Genomic DNA, 25071 nt, shown 5'->3' with positions numbered 1-25071 from the left:
GGTAGGGTCTTGTGTCCAAATGCACAAGACTGATTTACAAAGCTGTTAAAGCTGATTTTTACGGTCCTCTTAGACAAAGATTAAAATCACGGTATTAGGTTATCTAACTCATATATAAGTTACTTCAGACGAAATCATCTTTATAAAATATTCCTTGGAGAAAAAAAATTCATGGTACCATCTCTGAATTTTTAAAATGTTTAAATATACACGTACATGTGAAAGTTTATGATAGCCAACTACTTACTATTTTCATTAACCTTTCAAGTTCCTTACATTTACTACATGCAAACTGAGCATCACTTTCGTAACAGAATTTAGGAGCCACTCACCCAAACTTTCAGTTTTGCAGACACAGGAGAGAAGGCCAGGGTAGTGGAGGGCCCGGGAAGGGCAGTGGCAGGACTCTCCTGACCAACACCAGGCCCACTTCCCACAGCACTAGGGACAAGCTCCTTAAGAGAATGAACACTGGACTTCACGTTGCTGGTCCTAACCCTTAGAGATTGTTGAAATAGGACTGCCAGATTTTGCAAATAAAAATACAAGCTGCTCATGCAACTTACACCAAAAATTACTTATCTAATTCACACTTTAGAATCAAAAGGAGTAGCAGAAGCCAAAAGAGAAACTTGAAAGAAAATAAAGAAAATAACATCAGCAACCTGTTTAATCAAAATATTTTCCTAGGACACTATTTAAAACGCCTCCCTCTTAAAGCACCACCCAGTCCAACAATCAGAAATAGATGGTCAGATGATGGTCTAATAATCTACTGAAATGGCTTTGGAATTTAAATTTTGGTCCAACACTAATAATATACAGTACAAGTATCCCTCAACAGAGCATGTATTTTACCCAGAAGATAGATGTAGAAAGAAGCTTCATAAAATTAACGCTACTGAACATCTGAGCAGAGAATCGTTGGACAGGACAGGAGATCAGAGAGTCCCCATCCAGCAGCCCAGGCTCCGTCCATGGGGGGAAGCGACAGACCCCAGGGTTGGGCACCTGGGCTTCTGCCTTGCGAGCACGAGCTGAGGGGGTAAAGGGCACGGCAGCCTCTTACCAACGGTACAGCAAGGAGAAAGAGCAAACCACTCGACCTCTCTTCCCTAAAAGGAGAAAAGGGTGAAGATTTTGCTTTGCAAGAATGAAAATCAAGAATAAAGTGATTCTATTTCTAGCCATACAGTTCAAATGCTGAAACTCCCACTGATAGGTTAAGAGAGCAAGACTCCCTAACCTTGTCTGTGCTTGGCCATGTGTTTCTTCATGACACCTGTGCAGTAAGACGCGTGAAATGAACAGCTTCCCACACATCATAACAATGAGAACAAGGGTAAAACTCATTTGAAAATGAAGGTGTTGAACCTAACACACGGCACAAATCAATCTATGAAGCAGAAACAGACTCTCAGACACAGAGAACTGACCTGTGGCTGCCAAAGGGACAGGGGGCGGAGGGGTGGACTAGGGGCCTGGGGTTAGCAGATGCGGACTATCACACGCAGGATGGGGAGGAACGAGGTCCTCCTGCACAGCACAGGGGGCTGAAGATGCAAGACCCTGTGATAAACCATAACGGAAAATAATAGAAAAAGCATGTACGTGTGTATGACTGAGTCACTTTGCTGTACAGCAGAATTTAACACAACACTATAAATCAACTATACTTCAGTAAAAAATTAAACATACAAAATAAAAGGGAAGAAAAGGAAATGAAGGCACAAACGCTCTGTTCGTGCTGAATGAAAATGAGCAGTAAGCCAGATGCTTAAGTGAACTGCACTGGTTCATTCGTTCACTTGCTCAACAAATCCTGGTTGTGAAGTGTGTATGTGCAATTCCATGGGACCAAGTGCCAGGAAGTCAGAGTGGTGGATCAGCTGTGTATGGATTCCATACAGTTTGCCTTTCTTAAAGGTTAGTGAAGGGCAGGAAAGCTCGGCGTGCTGCAGTTCACGGGGTCACAGAGTCAGACAGGACTTAGCGACCGAACAACTCCATCTACAGCTGACTGGAACACAGACAGCATTTTTTTCCATAGAAACGTTTACTGGATCCTCTGTGATCATATAAACCCATGTAGCTCATAACGAGTGTGCAACACTGCAGCACCGAGCCATTGTACGTGACAACAGGTCTCCACGGACGCTCTGTGACTCAGGATGGTGCTGAACCTGGTTTCTGATCACAGCCAGAAGCAAAACAGCAGACAGGAGTAGATCTGTCTCCAAGGCAAGGGTTTCTACTCCTGAGGGAAGAAGACAGCGAGGAGGGCGGTAAGGGAAAGGGCTGGGGACCCGGTGGGGGCTGGGCTGGGGAAGGCAGCGAGTGGGCCCACCTCCACGGGGGAAAGGTCGGCCATGGGAGCAAGAGGGCCAGAGTGGGCCAGGGTGATCCCAACACCAAATTCAGGCAAAGCTGCTGGTCTTCGGCAGAACCTTCCTAGCAAGGCTGGTTACACACAAACCAGCTCTCCCTTCCCCTCCTGTTACAGAGCATCAGTGGCCAGCAGCCTTTGTCCAAAATGAAGACAAGTGCAGCATAATAATGAAGAGACTCAAAACAACCCAAATGGAAAATAAAGTCTCTGAATAACAGAACTTCTTATACCTCAACTGAAATGCTGGACAGTAAGTTTCAAGGGCTCTCCCTATAACACATTTTAGGAAGTGTAAGATATACTATATTGCAGGAAATTTACTTTAGGTTTCAGTACACAACAAACACACAAGTCTTCAGAGAAGAAACCCCTAAAAGCCTGTTCAAGAATTTTTAAAGAATAAATCCACATCAGTGTTTCTTCTTCCTTCACAGAATAACCATGTTACAGCTTACAATTCCCGGAATAATTTTAGAGGCTGGTCTTACTACAAGTCATTATAAGGCTGATACATTGGAAACTGTTTTCTTGTTTCATAACTCTACCAAACAAAGGCAGAACCATTATTTTTGCCAAAAGAACCTCAGAAATTGAGCTCTAATCATTAACAATCTTTCCTAAACACCATCATCTGGTTAACCTCCATTCTGCACTTCTACTTACCTGGCATTTATGGCAAGGCTTCCTAGGGTACAGTTAAGATCACCAAAAATAGTCTGATGAACATACCTACGAACATTTCCCCAAACAGCACATACCTGTGAACACAGGCTCTCATAAAGGCACTTTTTTCCCCTTAGGAACATGTATGTACCTTTTGACCTCCTAGCGTTTCCACTGCGTGATGGTCTTTCAATTTCTGTTCTTGTTCCATTATATCCTTCAAATGTTCATTTACCTTAAAATATAAAAACATTAATTTTAACTTATAGTCAAATATAATAATAAAATAACACGTACCTTAAAATGCCTGTGTTCAGGTCTCTGATGTCAAATACCAGTGCCACTCAAATGAACAGAACCTCATTTTCCCAACCAGAAAAAAGTATTTTACAGTATTTACAGGTGTTTTGTTTGAAATCCTAAAATTAATTCATTACTTTGCCAAATACTTGTTGAGTACCTACTACATGTCAGGGGCCAGCTGGAGTGCTCGGAAAAAGGTGCTTGACAACTCCAGTTTTGATGCCTGCCGTTGATTAGTCGCCCAGTCATGCCTGACTCTCTGCGACCCCATGGACTGCAGCACACCAGCCTTCCCTGTCCTTCACTAGCTCCTGGAGTTTGCTCAGACTCATGTCCACTGAATTGATGATGCCATCCAACCATCTCATCCTCTGCAGCCCTCTTCTCCTTTTGCTTAGGAAACAAGACTGCTGTTTTTCTGTAAAAATTTTCACAATCTCTTTTAGGACTAATAAGTGAAAACTATTTTCCTTAAAATTAATGTTTTCATTATCAGTAGAAAACACTTTGTTTGGATTGAATTCTTAACCTGTGATTTCCTAGGCATGTCCCTGGATCATGAGTGGGGTTTAGTGTGGTCACAGGTCACAGTTAAAATACATGAAAAGCTTTGTATATAGGAACTTCTCAGGGAGAAGGTCTAACTTATCAGATTGTTCAAACAGCCTCTAATTCAAGATGACTAAGAAACAATCTGTTGAGTGCATAAAGTATTTCTTGAGAATAGTTTAGATAATTTTGAATTTTGAGTTACTCATGTTATGGTCATTCCAACAACAATAAATAAATGCTCAAATTAACTAATAATGGCAATCCAGAAAATATGAATGCCGTTATCAACCATTGTAAACTAAATCAATAATTTTTAAAATTCTATCGCTTGAAAATTCAGTTCTGTGCTTAAAAAAAAGGACTGAATAATTTTAATTTATGGTAACTTGGTCCCATCACTTCATGGGAAATAGAAGGGGAAACAGTGGAAACAGTGTCAGACTTTATTTTTGGGGGCTCCAAAATCACTGCAGATGGTGATTGCAGCCATGAAATTAAAAGACGCTTACTCCTTGGAAGGAAAGTCATGAACAACCTAGATAGTATAATGAAAAGCAGAGATATTACTTTGTCAACAAAGGTCTATCTAGTCAAGGCTATGGTTTTTCCAGTGGTCATGTACGGATGTGAGAGTTGGACTGTGAAGAAGGCTGAGCGCCGAAGAATTGATGCTTTTGAACTGTGGTGTTGGAGAAGACTCTTGAGAGTCCCTTGGACTGCAAGGAGATCCAACCAGTCCATCCTAAAGGAGATCAATCCTGGGTGTTCATTGGTAGGACTGATGCTAAAGCTGAAACTCTAGAACTTTGGCCACCTCATGCAAAGAGCTGACTCGTTGGAAAAGACCCTGATGCTGGGAGGGATTGGGGGCAGGAGGAGAAGGGGACGACAGGATGAGATGGCTGGATGGCATCACTGACTCAATGGACATGAGTTTGAGTGAACTCTGGGAGTTGGTGATGGACAGGGAGGCCTGGCGTGCTGTGATTCATGGGGTCACAAAGAGTTGGACATGACTGAGCGACTGAACTGAACTGAAACCTAGTTAACAGTTACTAACAGTCTTTTCTACCCATGACTCTACCCGAGGCATTACAAGGAATTAACAACACATAGACTTGTTTTGGTGTGTGAGGCTGCTGCATGCCAGATCTCAGAGCATCGACTCACTCAGCTGTGTAAAATACTCTTCCTGAGAGACGGCAGAAGCAGAAATGAGCTGGCTCTGTCTCAGAATCCCCCATTCACAAGCTAGGACCTTAATAATTTGTTGGTATCTGTGAGTCTTGGTTGACAGTTTGAAGGAAACCTACTCCATGTGTGGTCTGGGGGATGACGGCTCTGAGACGGTCCCCAGCGATCCCGGTGAGTGTGGTCAGGGCTGAAAATTTGCTTCAGACCCACCATGGGCGACATGCTCGCTTCCACCGAGGGCATGAGCTCACTGTTGTCTGCACAGAGGTCAGGGTCCCAGCTTCCCAGGACCGGCAGAGCCACGGCCTCATCCAACTGCCTCGAGCCCCGGAAGCCAACGAGAGGCCAGCGAGGCCTGCAGGCCGACTCGGGTCTGCCACCTGACAGCTTCCTTTTCCTTCTCTAAGGCTCAGCTTTGTGGCACAAGCCTTTCTAACTACAATATTTATTTATGGTCTTACACATGTCACTCCAGCAAACCTAAAAATCATCTAATTGGCAATATTAAAAACTTATTTCATTCCTGGATGCAAAAAAAGTTTATGGAGCACCCACAGAGTATATTCCCTACTCGGGAGTGCTGTGAATTTTGTACTAATCTGATATCAACTAGGTTTATCATAAAATGTAGTGACAGATGTTGCTGAATACATAAAATCGTTTTCCAATATTTTAACCGTTTTTTTTTTTTTAAAGTCTAAAGGGAATGGGAACTGTTAAGTAAGACTGCATGACTTTAATTTTCACTTTGACTTAAAACAAAAGAATAACGGAGTCTGTCTTAGTCTGATCAGGCTGCTACAACAAGAACACCAGAGGCAGGTGGCCTGTGAGCAATGGAAATGTACTTCTTGGGTTCCGGAGGCTGGGAAGTCCAAAGCGCCAGCAGACTGGGCCTGGCGAGTCTGGCCCCGCTTCCTCAGAAGGGGTGAGGGGCGCTCTCGGGTCTCTCATGAAGACAGCAACCCTGTTCCCACATGAGGGCCAGCCTTCAGGACCTCCGAACACCAGCACACTGGGGGTCACGATGTCAACGGACAGCTCTGCGGGAGCACAGGCTTCAGCACAGAGCGGGGAGGCGTAGCGTCCATGGTTCTAAGACCACTGCTACCCAGGGGAGCACCCACCTTGTTGATCCAGTACATGACGGCGTCCTCGATGTCGTAGGGCAGGTCTGTGGCCTGGAAGAAGGCCGAGTACTGCTGCGCGCAGGCGGCCACCTTCTCCACGCTGACCATCTCCACGGTGTAAGCCATCATGAGGGTGTCGATCATGGCCAGGTGAGCGCTCTGGAGACAGACCGAGAATGACCTTTAGAATCACACTGAGGGACGGCTGCTTTTACACTGTTAAATGTTACTAACATTGCCCAACAAACGGGAGCGGAACTAAAGGTTATGAACAATAAGCCTTGATAAGAGCATAAATGGTACACACGGGCCAGGGGTGAACTCAGGCAACCCGACCCCTTTATCACTCAGACGCTCACTGAGGGTCTCACTCAAGGTGCTCATCTTCTCCCACTCAGAGGAAGCTCCTTGTCCCGCTTTTCCTGGTTTTGAGAAGGTCACGATCAGTTACTCAACAAAACGACTGCAGACTTCAGCGTCATCTCTGAGCAAGCTCTCTCCTCTCATCCACAGGGAGCCGTGTACAGACTCCACTCCTGAACTGTCCCTCGAGTCTAGCCTCCTTGTCTGCTCACCTCCATTCCAGCTCAGACACCACCACTTCTCACCCCTGAACAAGGCCAATAACCCTCTGCTTTTCCTGGCTGCCGCTTCTTCCCCACCCTCTGCATCCACCATAGGACTGCTAGTCTTTCCTTTACTGCTGTTTCTCATGAGAGGTAGTTTCATACAGAAATGTTACACCACGGCGGGGAGTGGGGTGGGGTGGGGGTCAGTTCTTAAAATTTCCCAACATTAGGAAGTTCCTCAAGTTGAAAGCACCCTGTCGCCCTCCTGTTCCCCAAGCAGTGTCCATGGTTTGGAACGTATTCTCACCAAACACTGTACTCCCCCAGCTCTGGGGCAGACACTCGCGCTGCCTCCTGCCCCGTGGCGCTGTAAACACACCACCACCCTGCATTTCTCCGGGGATGACGGTCACTGCAGGGCTGCTGGGCCCAAGGGCAACCGTGTGTGTGATCTGAGAAACAACCACGGATCTGCTTGCTGGAAGGGTGGGGGCAGCTTCCATCCCCACGCAGAGTGTTGCCAAGGGTGCCTGTTTCCCCACATTTTTGGTCAATATTAGACATCATGCACTTTTTATCATCTGTTATCCAGTCTGGAAGTTAAAAACCTTCCCTTGTTCAGACTGCACATTTCTCTGATTAATGAGGATAGCCATATTTTCATATGTTTAGCAAATATTTGTATTTTTCCCTCAGAAAACTGCCCGCTCATATCTCTGGCTTACATTTCTCTGTGAGATGGTCACCTTTCCTTCTTTATTTCTTGATTTGTAAGAGCTCATTATTTATTAGGTGTCATTTCATCATCAAATACCTTTTTCCAGCTTATATTTGGACTTTCTACTTTATTTGGAATGTAATATTATATTAGGAACCAGAGATCAAATTGCCAACATCCACTGCATCACAGAAAAAGCAAGAGAATTCCAGAAAAACATCTACTTCTGCTACACTGACTACGCTAAAGCCTTTGACTGTGTGGATCACAACAAACTGTGGAAAAGTCTTCAAGAGATGAGAATACCAGACCACCTTATCTGCTTCCTGAGAAATCTGTATGCACACCCAGAAGCAACAGTTAGAACCAGACATGGAACAATAGACTGGTTTCAAACTGGGAAGAGTATGTCAAGGATGAGTATTATCACTCTGCTTATTTAACTTATATGCAGAGTACATCATGAGAAACGCTGGACTGGATGAAGCATAGCTGGAATCAAGATTGCTGGGAGAAATATCAATAACCTCAGATATTCAGATGACACCACCCTTATGGCAGAGCGCAAAGAGGAACTAAAGGGCCTCTTGAAGAAAGTGAAAGAGGAGAGTGAAAAAGCTGGGTTAAAACTCAACATTCAGAAAACTAAGATCATGGCATTTGGTCCCATCACTTCATGGCTAATAGATGGGGAAACATGGAAACAGTGATGGACTTTATTTCCTTGGGCTCAAAAATCACTGCAGATGGTGACTGCAGCCATGAAATTAAAAGGCAATTACTCCTTGGAAGAAAAGCTATGACCAACCTACACAGCATATTAAAAAGCAGAGACATGACTTTGCTGACAAAGGTCTAGTCTAAGCTATGGTTGTTCCAGTAGTCATGTATGGATATGAGAGCTGGACCATAAAGAAAGCACAGCACCAAAGAATTGATGCTTTTTCAACTGCGGTGTTGGAGAAGACTCTTGAGAGTCTCTTGGACTGCAAGGAAATCAAACCAGTCAATCCTAAAGGAAATCAATCCTGAATATTCATTGGAAAGACTGATGCTGAAGCTCCAATACTTTGACCATCTGATGTGAAGAACTGACTCACTGGAAAAGACTCTGATGCTGGGAAAGATTGAAGGCGGGAGGAGAAGGGGACGACAGAGGATGAGATGGCTGGATGGCATCACTGACTCGATGGACATGAGTCTGAGCAGGCTCCGGGAGCTGGTGATGGACAGGGAGGCCTGGCATGCTGCCGTCCATGGAGTTGCAAAGAATTGGACGTGACTGAACGACTAAACTGACTGAATTGAATATTATATTGCAGAGAAGGTCTAAATATTGAATATTTACTTGGTAAAACCTGTTAATCTTAATGTCCTCCTCGAGGCCTGCAATTTCTCCCAAGTTTACAAAAGGCTCCACACCCTCCAAGAATATAAGAATACTATACTTTTTTTAATATTACCTTAAATCCGTGTGGAATGACTTCTGAAGATGTTATAAACTAGGGACTAGTTATGTTTCCAAGTCAGAGATGCCATCTCATGCTCCCATAAAGTCGACCATATCTTCTGCACCGTAAAGTCTAAACTCCTTAAAAAGGGGAGCACGCTTTATTAGCTGGCCCCACCTATCAGTCCAGCTTCATAACCTGCATTTCCTTCCCCCGTCTGCACTCCCTTCAGAGCAGCCGCGCAGAGCTCCGCTGTCTCCACGCCTGTTGCCCGGCTTCCCGCCCCCACCACGTGCAGCACGTCCTGCTCCTGGTCTGAGTGCCACCCTCTCCGACTCCCTTTCCAGCTCGTTCTTCCTACAGAAGGAGGACACCTCCCGCAGAGTGCTGCTCGCACTCGCGTGGAATCCTGCTTCTCTTTCCGTTTGACTGAGATGTTACCGACACAGCGCACTGCCTGAGTGTCAGACTGGACACACGAGCCTGTGAAACGATGCGCACAACAGGCTCACTGACACGTGCACTGTACCCTGCCCTAACGCCTGAAGTGGCCACAGGCCACGGCGTCTTTACACAGCTCCCTGGACGAGGCTAGTGAGCAGCTGCCTGAGGACCACAGACTGGCTGGCCGCAGGATGGGCACTGTCTCCCGGGTGAGACAGTGAGACCCCGAGGGCAAGGGCATCTTCGGAGGTACCTTCACATCCCCTGCACCAGACACAGCGCCTGGCAACAAAGAGGGGCTGAAGGAAGAAAAGGAGCTCACCTACCGCTCACGTAAAGAGGGAAGCGTGAGCTTGACTCTGGACGTTAGGACCTAGCTTTGACTCGGAGGTGGGGACCAGGGCACTGAAAACTCAGCAGTGTTGACAGGAGGGCAGGGGCCTGTCCAAAGCTGCATGCTTGATAACAGCCATCAGAAAACCAGTGGTGACTCAGATGCTGTGCTGAGTACTTTACTAACATACCAGCTCTTCCATTTCAAATCTGTTCTGAAATAAGACTGGAGATAACATACACCTTCTATAACCCTTAAAGCTCAGAAGGAAGCATCACTCATGCTCTTAACGTGAGGAAGCTGAAGCTCCGAAAATTAAATGGTCTGTCCCAATCCATGCGCTCCTTCTACTGTGTCACGCAGTTGGCAGAAACTAAGTCAGCTAGTTAGGCAAGAAAAATGTTCTGGAAATGATAAACAGACATCAAATGCAAGAAAGAAACGCAAGCATAACTGTTTGAACTTCAAGTCCTATTTTCACACACTTTGCCTCCCTTTCAGGCTGCTACTGTCCAGGGACCCTGGGTCTTCCCTCAGACTCAGGGGGACTCGGTGTCCACCTCGTGAGCCCTTCATGCAGGGATTTGCGTGTCCTCTCCATTCACCTGAGCCCCAGGGAGCAGGGCCTGTCTTTCCCACCTCTGCTCCCAGCACAAGGGTTAAGAGGAAAGCCCTGAGTAGGAGGATTTAACAGCATTCTAAAGCATAACTCTTCTGAACAAAAATGTGGAAAAACATCTTGAGAGCTGTAAAACCATTCACGTCCTCTTCACTAAGACTGTTTCTCTTGGCAATTTATTCCACAGATAAGAGTTTAAGAGAGAAAAAAAGAGCTGCATGAATGAAACTGACCGTTAATCAATTATAGGCAACAAGAAAGGAAGCAATGGTACAGCCACAATGTAGAATACACGCTCTCCTAAGCTATTTAACAACAGGAGAAAATGTGCTCAACACAATACTGAGTGGAAAGAGCAACACCATACTGTAATCATGTCCACAAGACATGCACGCACATGGGCACACATCTTGAATACACCCGTAATATACATAAGACAGGAAGAGAAAGGAAAAGAATAAAAGTAAAACTTGCTTAGAAATGACCTTGTAATAATATGCAGATCATTACATAGAAGTATAATCAGTAATATATTTTCAGAACAAACTTCATCTCACTGATTACTTAAAAATACTCCTAAATCCAAGAACAAATTAAAAAAAAATTCCACTACTTTGTTTACAGATATTTCCATAAGAGGTTCACCCACTTTTAAACTAAGAATCTTCAAATTTGAGCATGATTTTTTTTACCCCTTAACTTTATAATATGTGGAGAATTTAAAAATTATGTGTAACAGAAACTGTATACATGATCAATCTAGAAAAGATCAACAGTGAAAAATAAACGGTAGGCTACAATCAATCCATCTGGACTGATTTATGTCTCTAAATTAAATACACACATTCCATTTTTTACCCCAAGAATTAAGGTCAAATAGCAACAGCAGCAGCCAGCACTGAGTGGCACTCCAGACAGCGTTTCCTGCGGCGCCGTGAGACGCACTGTCCCCAAACCGGCACAGGTCAGAGTAGGCAACCGCCGGAGCGCGGTGAGAGCGCCAGGGGGCGCCCTGCAGTCTGGCTCAGCGCCCAGCGCCCGCCCACAGCCCGCGGACCTCTGGGCGCGGCCGGAGGAGGGGGCCACCAGGTGGCAGCACAGAGCCCGCCCGGGAGCAGCGACAGAAGGGCTGGTTACGGAAGGAAAGGCGGGCGCTTCCTGCATCTCAGTGAAAGGCGAGGGAGGACAGGAGGCCCGGAGCTCACGGAGCCGCCACCAGCTTCCAGAGCTGGGTTACAGGGTCACGTTACCTCCGACCAGTGGAGTCTGGACAAAAATCACTCACATGCATGTATCAGAAATGAAGGTTAAGGCTGCTAAATCAAGAGCACGGAAGTGCTGCTGCCGAGATGGTTATTAATGAGCCTCAAGATTATTGAGACCCAAGTTCTACTACTTCATGGCTTTTGATATTCTTTTATCAGGTGCAGATACAGGACTAAGGAGATATTTCCTGAACTGAACTCCGGCCCTGTGGCGCAGTGGCCAGGGCCCGGTGTCCACGTCCCCTGCAGGGACAAGGGGGAGGGGGCAGACTTAACAGACCCACAGGCACACGGAGACCTGGAACGATGCCGCTCTCGAGATGGCACACAGCAGCATCCACACACTACACCAGGGTGTCAAGTTAACTCCCATTCAGAAAATGAAATTTTACACATCATTTATTTATATACACAAGTTTACCATAATTTTCATTTATCCTTAACTTACAGAGACACAAGGAAAACAGTACTTAAAGCCCTACTGAGATACCACTTCCCACCAGGAAGGCTGTAATTAAAAACTCAGATAATAGCAGCCGCCGGCGAGGACGTGGGGCGGCGGGAGCCCTCGCGCTCCGCTGCCGGGACGCCACACGCGCAGCCGCCGTGAGAGTGGCGGCGCCCGGGGGAGGGCGGCACAGGGCCTCGCGGGCCGGCAACCCCGCCCTTAGCAGAACGCGGAAAGGAATGAAGACGCGTCCACGCACAAGCTCCACACAAAGATCCACAGTAGCATTGTTTGTTGGAGAAGGAAATGGCGACCCACGCCCGTGCTCTTGCCTTGAGAATCCCAGGGACGGGGAAGCCTGGTTGGGCTGCTGTCTATGGGGTCGCACAGAGTCGGACACGACCGATGCGCCGCAGCAGCAGCATTGTTTGTAGTAGCCAAATGGCCATCAAGGGATGACTGGGTAAGCAAAAATGATACACCCATGATATTCTGAATGGAGTGTGCCTTGGTAAAGACCAACAAACATGGGAGCCTGGTCAACAATGCTGAGTAAAATGTGCCAGGTACACGTGGCGCGCGCCCACGCGCACACACACATTCTTTTACTCCATTTATATACAATGTCCAGAAGGAACCACTACAGAGAGACACAGAGCAGGTCAGGGGTTGCTCAGTGCTGGGGGTGGGGAGACAGTGTTTCTTTCTGATGAACTGTTCTAACAGGGACTGTGGTCATGCCTACACCGCTGAGTACACCAAGCCAGTGCACGGAGGCCTGGAACGCGTGCACTGCACACTCGGCCGTTACATCTCAGCTGCTACCCCCTAATCAAATTAACTTCTGATGCTTCCCTGCCTCCTTTCCAATGTAAACACCTCATAAATCGCCTCAGCTCTGAGGCAGGCCGTTAGCCACATCCATGTGTTTGCAAACTGTCCTTAAAAGGACTTCAAGGTGAAGTGACACATTTTTCTAGACAGCCTCGTATTTTAGACATTGTTAAAAACGGAATTAAACATTTATTACCATGAGTTTGCTTTCTATATAACTTTAAGTAGGAAATATTTATGTATGAACTGATGATAAAAATAAATATGCTAAATTAATTGTAGTTTCCTCCCACAGATATTTACGTTCCCTTTCTTAAGGCACTAGCTAATTGGATAAAAGGTATACACAGTTTACTTGAAAAGATTATCATTTATGATTTTTCTTAGATAACCTTAATTAATAGCTAGAATGAGAGATAGGTTGCTATAGTTGGTATGAGAATAGAAATTTTCCAGAAAAAATTTATTTCCAATCACAGTGTCTGTCCTCTTGTATGACAAGATCCTAGCACACCAAAAGCTCAGCCTGTAGTGGGAATCCCCAAGCAGCCAACAGGTAGGGCTCGGCACTGTCACTTCCACGGCCCTGGTTCAATTCCTGGTCGGGGAACTAAGATCTCACAAGTTTAAAACAAAACAAAAAACAACTGGCCTATCCAAAGTAGGCTAGTCCTAGGGGCAAAGAGCACTGGCCTTCAAACAATGGCAGGGCACCGCTGGGTGGCCCTCAGACAGAGGAAGAGGTCACCGCCAGGCGGACCCCGGACAGAGGGAGAGGACTGCTGGGCGGCCCCCGGAGGGAGGGAGAGGACCACCGAGCGGCAAAGGGCTGAGCTCTAACTGCAGCAGGATCGGGGCTGTCCCAGGAACAGCGATGCTGCCTCCAACCTCCAACCTGTACGAGACACGGACGGGGCGGTCGCTCTGCTACACCATGGGGAACACAGGCTACACCTGGGGCCCTGGCGAGGGAGGCGTCGTCCAAGAGAGCCAAACCCTTCATAGGACATTTGCTTGTGACCACAAAGAACTGACACCGCTATTTCACCCAGACCCACCTGGTCAGACACGTGAAGAGCGAGCAAAAGGTACACAGCAGGGTCACCAGCTGGTAACTCAGCACAGCAACACCGCTTAGCAGCCATTTAATTCTGCCTCAACTGAACAAATACCCATGACACAGAGCGAGCAGCCAGGGGCTCTCCTGAACCCATGTCTGAAAGGGAACGTGAGCTCCCGGTTCCACTCAGTCACGCCCATGTGGTGACTCTGATCATCACCCAGGGGAGAACTGTTTCCAAGATAATGTTGAACCAAACTGAGATGAAGCTTTACTGCAAGGGGAGGTAAGCAAGACGCAGCCCAGCCCAGCTGTCTTCCAAAACCAAGTCCCGGACCAATGAGAGACACGGTGTCTCCGGAGCGGCTCCAGCACTTCCTCTGGGCCACACTTAACCTCAAGCGGGACCTCCCCGGCGGCCCAGTGGCTCATTACTCCTTCATCCAGTGCAGGGGTAGAGTCTGATCCCTGGTTGAGGAGCGAACAGCCCACATCCTTCATGTGGGAAAACAGAAGCAGTACTGTAACAAATTCAATGGAGACTTTAAAATGGTCCACATCAAAAAAAAAAAAATCTTAAAAAAACACAACATCATTCAAACCAACCAACCAACCTCAAACGGCAAGTTACGGATGTTAACTAGGGCTCTCTCAGGTGGACACGGACAGGAACTGCACGCCAGCAGCAAACAAACACGGTAAACAAAGGAAGCAGTCTACAGCTGAGGTTCTCAGTGTGGCCAGTCATTGAAAATCACGCATCTCCTGGTCCCGAACCTCAGAGGGCCCAGGCCAGCCTCCTAGCAGGAGTCTCGCCTCCACAGCCCTTCATCACAGCAGACTGACCATGCCATCACCCCACAAGCAAGGCCAGCGGGGGCTTCCCAGAGCCCACCCCCTTCCTGGGCCTGCACCTCCTCCGGTCCAGCAGCGCCAGTGATGGCAAGAAGAGCTCTGGAGTTCAACTGCGACTCCACATCACAACATCATCCCGGACAGGGCCCATGGCATCCTTGTGTACAAGTGGCGTGAGGGCAACAATGAGACACGGCCGCCTTTCCCATCAGGAGGCGGGCCCTGGGCGGAGGCGGGCCCCGGGTGCGGCTGCAGCGCGCGGATGGTGGCGGCTTGGGCTCCAGCCCCAGCACGCAGACGTGCCGCGCCACTCAGGATCCGGCCACCGCCCGGCGCTGAGGGGACGTGGAGGTGTGCGAACGTGGGCCAGTGGAGGGGGCACTGGGGGTGGTGCGACTGCCCCCCTCGCCGAGAGCTGCGTGCGGCTGGCGCTGCCCTCGGACAGGGCCCTGGGCAGGCACTCGTCGGAAGAATGAAGCTGCGTGTCAGTTCCAGGTGACTGAGGACTCCTGCGTATACGTGGATGTTCTTCCAGCCCTCGGTTCCTCAGTCATGTCCGACTCTGTGTGAGCCCATGGACTGTAGCCCTCTGAGCTCTTCTGCCCAGTGGATTCTCCAGATGAGAGTGGGTTGCCATTTCCTACTCTAGGGGATCTTCCCGACCCAGGGATCAAACCCTGGGCTTGGCAGGCGGAATCCTCGCTGCTGAGCCACCTGGGAAGCCCTGTCTCTACAGCAGTGTGCTCAGACGAGATAGGGTGTGTTCAGGGTGGTATGGCTGTGGACGCCCAGTGTGTTCAGACATGATCCGGGGTTCAGCAGCCCCCTTGGGATCTTGAAGAAAAGGGCCTAGAAGGAAGAACACGATAAATGCGCCTGTACCCAGATTCTGGTTTCTAAATAACATCTCATTAAAATAAACCCAAGCCTCTTTAGAAAACAGCTGATTCCAAGTCAGAGACAAGAAAAGCACAAAGGAAGCCTGGAATATCTAGTTGTGTCAGAAAGAAAAGAGGATTTAAAAACTGTCAAATGGATATAGGAATCGGCCTAAAGGGGCACCCACTGGCCAAACACATGCCTGCTGCTGCTAAGTCGCTTCAGTCATGTCTGACTCTGCACGACCCCATAGACGGCAGCCCGCCAGGCTCCGCCATCCCTGGGATTCTCCAGGCAAGAGTACTGGAGTGGGATGCCACTGCCTTCTCCAAACACATGCCTATATGAGTATAAAAAAGATTAATGATAAGAATGAATTACAACACAACACAATCCATTTGTCCAATCACAAATGGACAAGGAATGAGAGAATTCTTAAATCATAATATCACAACCACCAACACAGTCACTGATTCAGGCAGAGACCACCCCAGAGATGCTGGAACCACTAGGGGAGCATCACTGGGCAGCATAACATGCCAATAAATGTCAAAGCATCAGCCCACATGATGCCTCCGTGCTTCAGAGGAAAAGTGGTCACCCTCACAGTCTCCAGTAATGGGACATGATGAGACTGATTCAACACTACCCCTGTGTATAACACACACCACCTACCCATGTCATGGAATTCATGTCATATAACACACCACCTATTCATGTCATGGCTTTCATGTATAACACACACACACACACACACACACACACACACCTGTTCATGTTATAGCGTTCATGTCATATAACACACACCACCTATTCATGTCATAGAATTCACGTGTATAACACACACCACCTATTCATGTATATAACACACATACCTATTCATGTCATGGCATTCATGTATATAACACAGACCACCTACTCATGTCATAGCACTCATGTATATAGCACACACCACCTATTCATGTATATAACTCACACACCTATTCATGTCATGGCATTCATGTCTCAAGATTGCAATCTGAACCTCATCATGAGAAAACAAATCAGATAAATCAGGATTAGGGTATATTCTAGAAGCCAACTTGCTTGCATTCCTCAAAAATGTTAATGTCATGATTTAATAATAAAATAAGGGGTTGGAGAGGCAACTGTTCTAGATGTAGAAGAGCAAAAATGGCAGGACAACAACAGAAGCATATGATCTCTGACTGGCTTCTGATCCGAAAAGGGTTAGAGAAAAGCTATAAAGAACATTTTGGGCACATAATTGGAGAAATAAGACTACAGATTGTTGAGGTCCTTTAATGGACCGGAACCTGGTGGTCCAGAGTCGATGATAAGAAAGTAAAGGAGAGAAAGAGGCTGGTATTCCTCGGTTTACACAGAAAGCCAATAAAGCCCCTGGCACGGGGCTTGCTCTGTTCACGGAGGCCTCAGGCGCCCTCTCGATAGGGTGAAGGCGCAGAGCACCTTCTCGAGAGGGTCTCAGAAGCCCAGGCAGGAAAGTGAACTCAGAGGGCCTCTGAGCTCCAGGGGATCAGCCTGAAAGAGAGAGAGAGAGAGAAAGACACAGGGACCAGAGCTCTGATGGAGCAAAGGTGTTTTAATCAACATAGTGTGGGCATATATACTGTCTTACAAAGTAGTTATTCTCAGTAAAGATAAAGATTAAAACTCCAGACTTACAAAACATAGGCAATCCATATTAAAGAGTGAGATTTGTAAACAATCACTTTTACCATATGGTTCACAAGAAGGAAGAGGGTACTTATCACCATATAGAAACGCTAATGAAGGAAATGCCTGGATTCCTCATTCCCAGGAGAGGCTTGCCTCTCCTCCTAATTCCTGAATATTCAGGAATTAATAAGGAGCAGAGAATTCCTGACAGATCCAAAACAGCACACAGGAAGCCTCCTGTTAAATGCTTCCTGGCAATAGATCATGTATTAAATAATAGTGTAGCAACATTTAAATTCTCAGTGTGACCATGGTATTTTGGTTATGCAGAAAAATGTCCTTCTTTTCATAAGATACTGAAAGGAGTGTGTGTGTGTGTCTGTTTCTGGGTCTGTGTGGTCTGTGTGTGTGTGTAGACAGAAAGATAGGAAAGGAAGAGGGAGGAGAGAAGCAAATACGGGAAAATGTGAGTGTCAATTATTCTTTAAGTCCAGAAGAATGGAAAGTTGAAGAAAAGGCAGTTTAAAAGCAAACAAAACCATATTCCTTTTCCACAGACCTGAGGAAGTACACTTACACACGAAGCCTTGTACCGGCTACGCCTAACTCAACTGAGGTCTAAAGATAAACATACAGATCTTATATTGGTATCTTTATCTCACGAAATACTGTGTGCAGAGTAAACTTTACATGATACTCAGCCTAAACTGGAACTGCTTATACACACACAGATAAGCTGTTCCCGTTTACCTTTTTAACACCTAAGTAATTGTTGTGGCTTTCTTCTCAAACCATATCTCATAAAGAAAGCATTCCAAATATCTGTCTGTGCATTAAGCAAGCCATCAGATGGGAACGGGGCGTGCACAGCCTTCATGGAGCCCTAACTAAGCGACGCTCGCCAGTCCTATTGCTGCAGTTACATACAGAAACGGAAGAGGTTTCAGTAAGCCGAAAAGAAAAAATAAAATCAAGTGAAAGTGAAAGTCACTCTCTTGTGTCCGACTCTTTGCGACCTGTAGAGTCCATGGAATTCTCCAGGCCAGAATACTGGAGTGGGTAGCCGTTCTCGTCTCCAGGGGATCTTCCCAACCCAGGGACGGAACCCAGGTGTCCCGCATTGCAGGAGGATTTTTTATCAGCTAGCTGAGCCACCAGGGAAGCCCATGAATACTGGAGTGGGTAGCCTATCCCTTCTCCAGCGGATCTTCTCGACCCAGGAACTGAACTGGGGTCTCCTGCATTGCAAGCAGATTCCTTACCAGCAGAGCTACCAGGGAAGCCCCCAAAAATCAACATCAAAATCTTAAAGAATGAAATGCCTTCAGCGGAGGTTTCAGAGCAAACACAGCAGCCCCTGTAACGATCCACTGGTACACGGAGCACAGGGACACAAGTGCTCTCCAGTCAGGACACCGTCCAGAGCAGGCAGGCCTCTCTGCAGCGCCCCTCTCAGAAGCAAGTCATGCCGCAGAAATGTTACAATCTGAAGTGACAATAAATTTTACTTTTGTAGTCATTATTCTGCTTTACCCCACATTCAGTAAACAATTTTAGAACAATACATACTTGAATATATTATTTTGAATTAACTCATACACTAATATTTAGTTTAGGAAAGACTCAGGAAGAGAAACGGGGCAACAGAAACTGATCACACTTGCTAAAGTTCACTGGCCCCTCATCACAGGTCAGGTGCTGCATGAGATGCTCCCCGGCCGAATCCAGAGAGTCCTCATGGTGTGCAGGGCGGACGGCAGGGTCCTTCCTGACACAGCTGAGAGACTGGAGCCAGAGTCTCAGAAGAAGCCCCAAGTCAGACAGCGGCGTGCTGCCGGCCGAGCCTGTCCTGCTCTGCAGATGCAGGGCTCCACCGCCACGAGGCGGCCTCACAGAGCTTCTCTGCGCCTTTCAATCTTAAATACCCATTCATCACAAGCTTTTGTAAATTAAGCTCTTTATTAAGTAATAATTACAAGTTCACATGCAATTGTAAGGAGTAACAGAGATGCCACGACGTCCTCTCCCAACCGTAAAGTCACCCCAAGAGCTCAACACTGATGCAGTCAAATCGTCACAAGGGCCTCTCACAGCCACGTCTACTTCCCTCCAGCCCCTCTGTCTCCTCAGACCCTGATCTGGTCTCTGTTTTTTTAATTTTGTGCTTTCAAGAATGTTACACAGATGTCACTGATAGCTTACAGTGAATGATGTTGGATTCGTGATCTTCGAAGAAGAAAATTTATCTCCGGGACCAGGCTTCATCACTCAGAGCTTTTGTGTGGGGAAAACTGTATTACAGTGAACAAGGACAAAGAAAGCTTCTGACATAGACAGAAGGGGGACGGAGAGTGCCCCCTCGCTAGCCTTATCAGGCCATATATACTTTTACCAGACCCACTCCCACAACATACATCTTCAACTAACAAGATTAGAACTAACAATATATATAGAAAGGTCTTATCAGACCCACACTCATCTCGCATGTTAGCAAAGTGATGCTCAAAATTATCCTCCAAGCCAGGCTTCAATAGTACATGAACCGTGAACTTCCAGATGTTCAAGGTGGATTTAGAAAAGGCAGAGGAAACAGAGATCAAATTGCCAACCTCTGCTGGATCACAGAAAAAGCAAGAGAATACCAGAAAAACATCTACTTCTGCTTTATTGACTAGGCCGAAGTCTTCGACTGTGTGGATCACAACAGTGGACAATTCTGAAAGAGATGGGAATACCAGACCACCTTACCTGCCTCCTGAGAAATCTGTATGCACGTCAAGAAGCAACAGTTAGAACCAGACATGGAACAACAGACTGGTTCCAAACTGGGAAAGGAGTACGTCAAGGCTGTATACTGTCTCCCTGCTGATTTATCTTATATGCAGAGCATATCATGAGAAATGCCAGGCTGGATGAAGCCCAAGCTGGAATCAAGATTGCCGGGAGAAATATCAATAACCTCAGATATGCAGATGACACCATCCTTATGGCAGAAAGCAAAGAGGAACTAAAGAGCCTTTGATGAAAGTGAAAGAGAGTGAAAAAGTTGGCTTAAAACTCAACATTCAAAAAACTAAGATCATGGCATCTGGTCCCATCACTCCATGGCAAATAGATGTGGAAACAGTGGAAACAGTGACAGACTTTATTTCCTTGGGCTCCAAAATCACTGCAGATGGTAATTGCAGCCATGAAATTAAAAGACGATTGCTTTTTGGAAGAAAAGCTATGACCAACCTAGATAGCACATTCAAAAGCAGAGACATTACTTTGCCAACAAAGGTCCGTTTAGTCAAAGCTATGGTTTTCCAGTAGTAATGTATGGAATTGAGAGTTGGAGCATAAAGAAAGCAGGGCACCAAAGAATTGATGCTTTTGAACTGTGGTGTTGGAGAAGACTCTTGAGAGTCCCTTGGACAGCAAGGAGATCAAACCAGTCCATCCTAAAGGAGATCAGTCCTGAGTGTTCATTGGAAGGACTGATGTTGAAGCTGAAGCTCCAAAACTTTCACCACCTGATGCAAAGAACTGACTCACTGGAAAAGATCCTGATGCTGGGAAAGATTGAAGGTGGGAGGAAAAGGGGATGAGAGAGGATGAGATGGTTGGATGGCATCACCTATTCCAATGGACATAAGTGTGAGCAAGCTCCGGGAGTTGGTGATGGACAGGGAGGCCTGGTGTGCCGCAGTCCACAGGGTTGCAAAGAGTCGGACATGACTGAGCTGAACTGAACTGAAAGACCCACTCCCACAACATACCTCTTAAAATAACAAGAGCAGTTGGAAAAGTTTTTGTTAAGAAGGAGAAACATGTCCTTGAGAAAGATACATTGTTGTTATATAATCATTCAGTTCAGCTACGTTATTGAATCATTAGCATAGAGCTTAAGGAAAAACATACCCTTGAGCAAGATGAGTTGTTTTGTTGTGTAATCATTAGCTCTGGGCTTAAAGAAAGCTAGTCTTAAAGACTGTCATAACAACTCAGAGTTTAAGAAAAAACGTCTTATGTGACCAAGACAAAGCAATGTAGAAAAAAAAGTTTGTCCCTTTCTCCTCTGCAAGTCCCTGGACCCCTTCCCTTCCGTGAGAGTTCCGGACTCCTTACCAACCCACCTAAGAATTAACTCTCTCATGATCATACACTACAAAGCTTTGGGGGATTAGCATTTTTTAGTCAGCATCTTCTGTGGAGATTCATCCAAGGGGCTATATTTATCAGTTATTCCTTTTTATTGCTGAGTAGTGTTCCAATAAAGCTCTTAAGATACTGATTACTTGGTATTATGATAATCAATTTTTTAATTTAATTATTTGGCTGCTCCAGGTCTTAGTTGCAGCATGGGGGATCTAGTTCCTTGACCAGGGATCGAACTTGGGCCCTCTGCACTGGGAGTGAGAGTCTTAGCCAGTGGACAACCAGACGAGTCCCATAACCGATACTTTTGTACTGTAAACACATCACCTCGCTTAGTCTCCACTATTAGTTTCTCCCTATCCTCTCAAGCCCTGTATCTGAATGCCTTGAACACTCGGTTCCCCTTCTCAATTACTGCCCACATGCATCTCCTGAATTGTGTCTCTCTGACTGGCTTCCCTGAGGCTCCCCCTGTCCCCTGCCGGTGAGCTCCTGCAACTCCAGCCCTGGTGGACCCTCCCGGGCTCCACAGCACAGAGGCACCGGGAGCCCTGGTTCAGGAGGAGGCCCTGGGTCAGACTGCCTGGGCACTGAGGCTCCACAGCGATGTGCTGTCACTCACGACAGGGCACTCCAAGCCTCTGTGGCTCGGTTTCCTCATGTATAAAATCAGGGATGAAACACTACAGACCTCAGATGAAGTGTTGAGGACGACACACGTCAATAACTGCAAAGGTGCAGAGCAGCGCTGGCACCTGGGGTCCAGACGGGGCCTGCTGGCGGCAAGAGGCGGCAAGAGGCGGCTCTCGGCCATGAAGGGCAACTGGCTCAAGACTCGCCCCCTGCCAGAAACAACTGCAAAACTGGAAAAACACACAAAACTACTTTCAGACACTGGCCTACAGATGACATAGGGTGTGATTCCTGAAAGCAGAACAAACACAAGCCCCACAGTCCCTTCACAGCACATACAAAGGCACTTCTGGAACACCAGAGCAGGAGACGGAACCCACCCTGTGTGTGCTGGGCTTGCTGAGCTGAAAACACAAAGACTGGAGTCTGGGAGCAGGAAGGCTGAGGCAGCAGACACCTGTGGACCAGAGGACCAAGGAGGGGGAAGCTACTCAGAGCAATCTGCATGGGGCTCCTTTTGGTGGACTACTAACCTGCACGCAAACAAGCTGAGACTTGAAGAGGCAGGATGGAAACCCGCTGCCAGGGGAAGGACAGCTACGAAGGCACTGTAGGTGGAATTAACTCCCTCGGTTCACTTAAGCTTGCAAACACTCAACTTCCAGACAGCAAGATGGAGAGACCACACTGAGTGTCCAGGACACTCAGACAAGACTCCAGAAGGTCACTGAACAACAACAACTGGCTTAAAATAGCAAAGGTCACTCCAGACCTGCCCTAACAAAGGTCAAATACAAGCTCACAAGGATCAAGATGATCTGCAAGTAACTTAACTGCCTACCAAAAAAAAATTCAGAAGTTAAAAATTATTTTAAAATAATTACAGGTTCACAAGAAGCTTACCAAAATTCAAAACTTTTTAAAGGTGGGAAAGATTCAGACACTGAAAAATATGACAGTTACAATGTCCAGCATTAAATTAAAAATTACAAGACATAGCAGCAGGAATATGTCTCATAATTAGGAGAAGAACCAGACAGATTTAACAGAGATGATGGAATTATCACACAGACTCTAAAACAAACAATATAAAACATGAACATATTGAAGAAAGAAATACGTTGTTTATTTTTTTTAAAGGAATTTGTAGAGCTTAAAAACGCAGTATTGGACCTGAAAGATTCACTGGATGAGCTTAACAGCAGATGAAGCAGAAAGTGAACCTGAAGACACAGCAAGAGAAACCATCGAAACTAAAGCACAAGAGACGAGCAGCACTGCCACCAACAGCAAACAGCAGACCGGAGCCCGTGGCCTGTGGGAAACAGCAGGTAGTTCTGTGAGCGGAGCCCAGACAGCGGGGGGAGGAACAGGAAAAGAAATAAGGCCTGAAGAACTTCCTTTATTACTCTGAAAGAAAAAGCTGTCAACCTAGAGTTCTATAACGAACAAAATGTTCTTCAAAAAAACGAGATGAAATAAAAATATCTTTAGACAAACAAATATTGAGAGAAGTTGTCACACAAAAAAATGTTGAAAGAAGTTCTTCAGGCTGAAGGAAGGTACTGTCACATGTAAACTCATGTTGAATCAAAGGAATGAAGGGCACCTAGAAAGCATACACATGCATGACTATGGGGGACTTCATCTTTTCATTTCTTTTAACTTAAAAAACTGACTTTTAAAACAAAAAAAATTCACTTAAAATTTGAAACCAACACTAAACAACAAAAAGACAAACCACTCAATTTAAAAATGGGCAAAGAATTCAACAGACATTTTTCTGAAGGAGCCACACAAGTGGCCAACAAGCCCATGAAAAGATGCACGAGGTCATTAGTGAAATGGAAAACAAAATTACAACGAGATTGCCACTTCACCACCACTTAGGATGGCTACAGTTTTTAAAATGAGAAATAACAAGTGTTGGTGAGGATGTGGAGAGTTTCCAGCCCTCAGACACTGCTGGTACGGTGTAAAATGGTGCAATTCCTGTAGAAAACTGTTTGCAGGCTCCTCAGTGAGTTAGACATAGAATCACCACTAAGACCCAGTACTTCTCCAGCTAGGTACATACCCTAAAGAACTGAAAACAGATACTCGAGTAAGAACTTGTAGATGAATATTCGTAGCAGCCATTATTCACAGTAAGCAGAAAGTGGAAATGTCTGCCAACTGACGAGTGGATATGTAAAATGTGTCCTAGCCCTGCAACAGAAGGCTTGCTGGCGATAAACAGGAGCACAGTGTGGCCACAGGCCGCAACACAGAAGAACCTTAAAAGTACTATGCAGAGTAAAGGAGCCACAGAGAAACTCTACATTTTAACTGGAGTAGTATTTACATTAGTATCAGTCAGTTCAGTTCCTCAGTAAGGTCTGAAAAGACAACTATTTACTTTAAATAGGTACATTTTATTTAAATAATACCTTAACAAAATTACTTAAAAAAAACAAAACAAAAAACCAAACTCTGACCTGAAAGTCACTCAGACTTCATTGAACGTCCTTTTCTTCATCTATTAAATGTGGATAATACTTACCTTCTCACCCCACAAGACATCAAATGGGATCAGTCAGTCAGTCTGTTCAGTCGCTCAGTTGTGTCCGACTCTTTACGACCCCATGAATCGCAGCATGCCAGGCCTCCCCGTCCATCACCAACTCCTGGAGTTTATCCAAACTCATGTCCACTGAGTCGGTGATGCCATCCAACTGTCTCATCCTCTGTCCTCCCCTTCCCCTTCTGCCTTCAATCTTTCCCAGCATCAGGGTCTTTTCAAATGAGTCACTTCTTTGCATCAGGTGGCCAAACTATTGGAGTTTCAGCTTCAGCATCAGTCCTTCCAATGAATATTCAGGACTGATGTCCTTTAGGATGGACTGGTTGGATCTTCTTCCAGTTCAAGGGA

The 25071-nt window shown here is 46.2% G+C and overlaps 1 protein-coding gene across 2 annotated transcripts in view; it reads right to left on the bottom strand.

The window, feature by feature from the left end:
- CAMSAP2 (calmodulin regulated spectrin associated protein family member 2) overlaps window positions 1–25071 on the bottom strand; it is a 97826-nt gene that overhangs the window by 31380 nt on the left and 41375 nt on the right. For both annotated transcript variants that reach the window (XM_055583179.1, XM_055583178.1), the window contains exons 3-4: window positions 6229–6390; window positions 3204–3287 (exon numbers count right to left, since the gene is read on the bottom strand). In XM_055583179.1, the coding sequence (XP_055439154.1) occupies window positions 3204–3287; window positions 6229–6390 (246 nt within the window). The remainder of the gene's footprint in view (window positions 1–3203; window positions 3288–6228; window positions 6391–25071) is intronic.

Source organism: Bubalus kerabau, chromosome 5, assembly GCF_029407905.1.
Source record: "Bubalus kerabau isolate K-KA32 ecotype Philippines breed swamp buffalo chromosome 5, PCC_UOA_SB_1v2, whole genome shotgun sequence".
In the NCBI taxonomy this organism is placed as follows: domain Eukaryota; kingdom Metazoa; phylum Chordata; class Mammalia; order Artiodactyla; family Bovidae; genus Bubalus; species Bubalus kerabau.
This window is presented reverse-complemented; position numbering and strand designations above follow the sequence as displayed.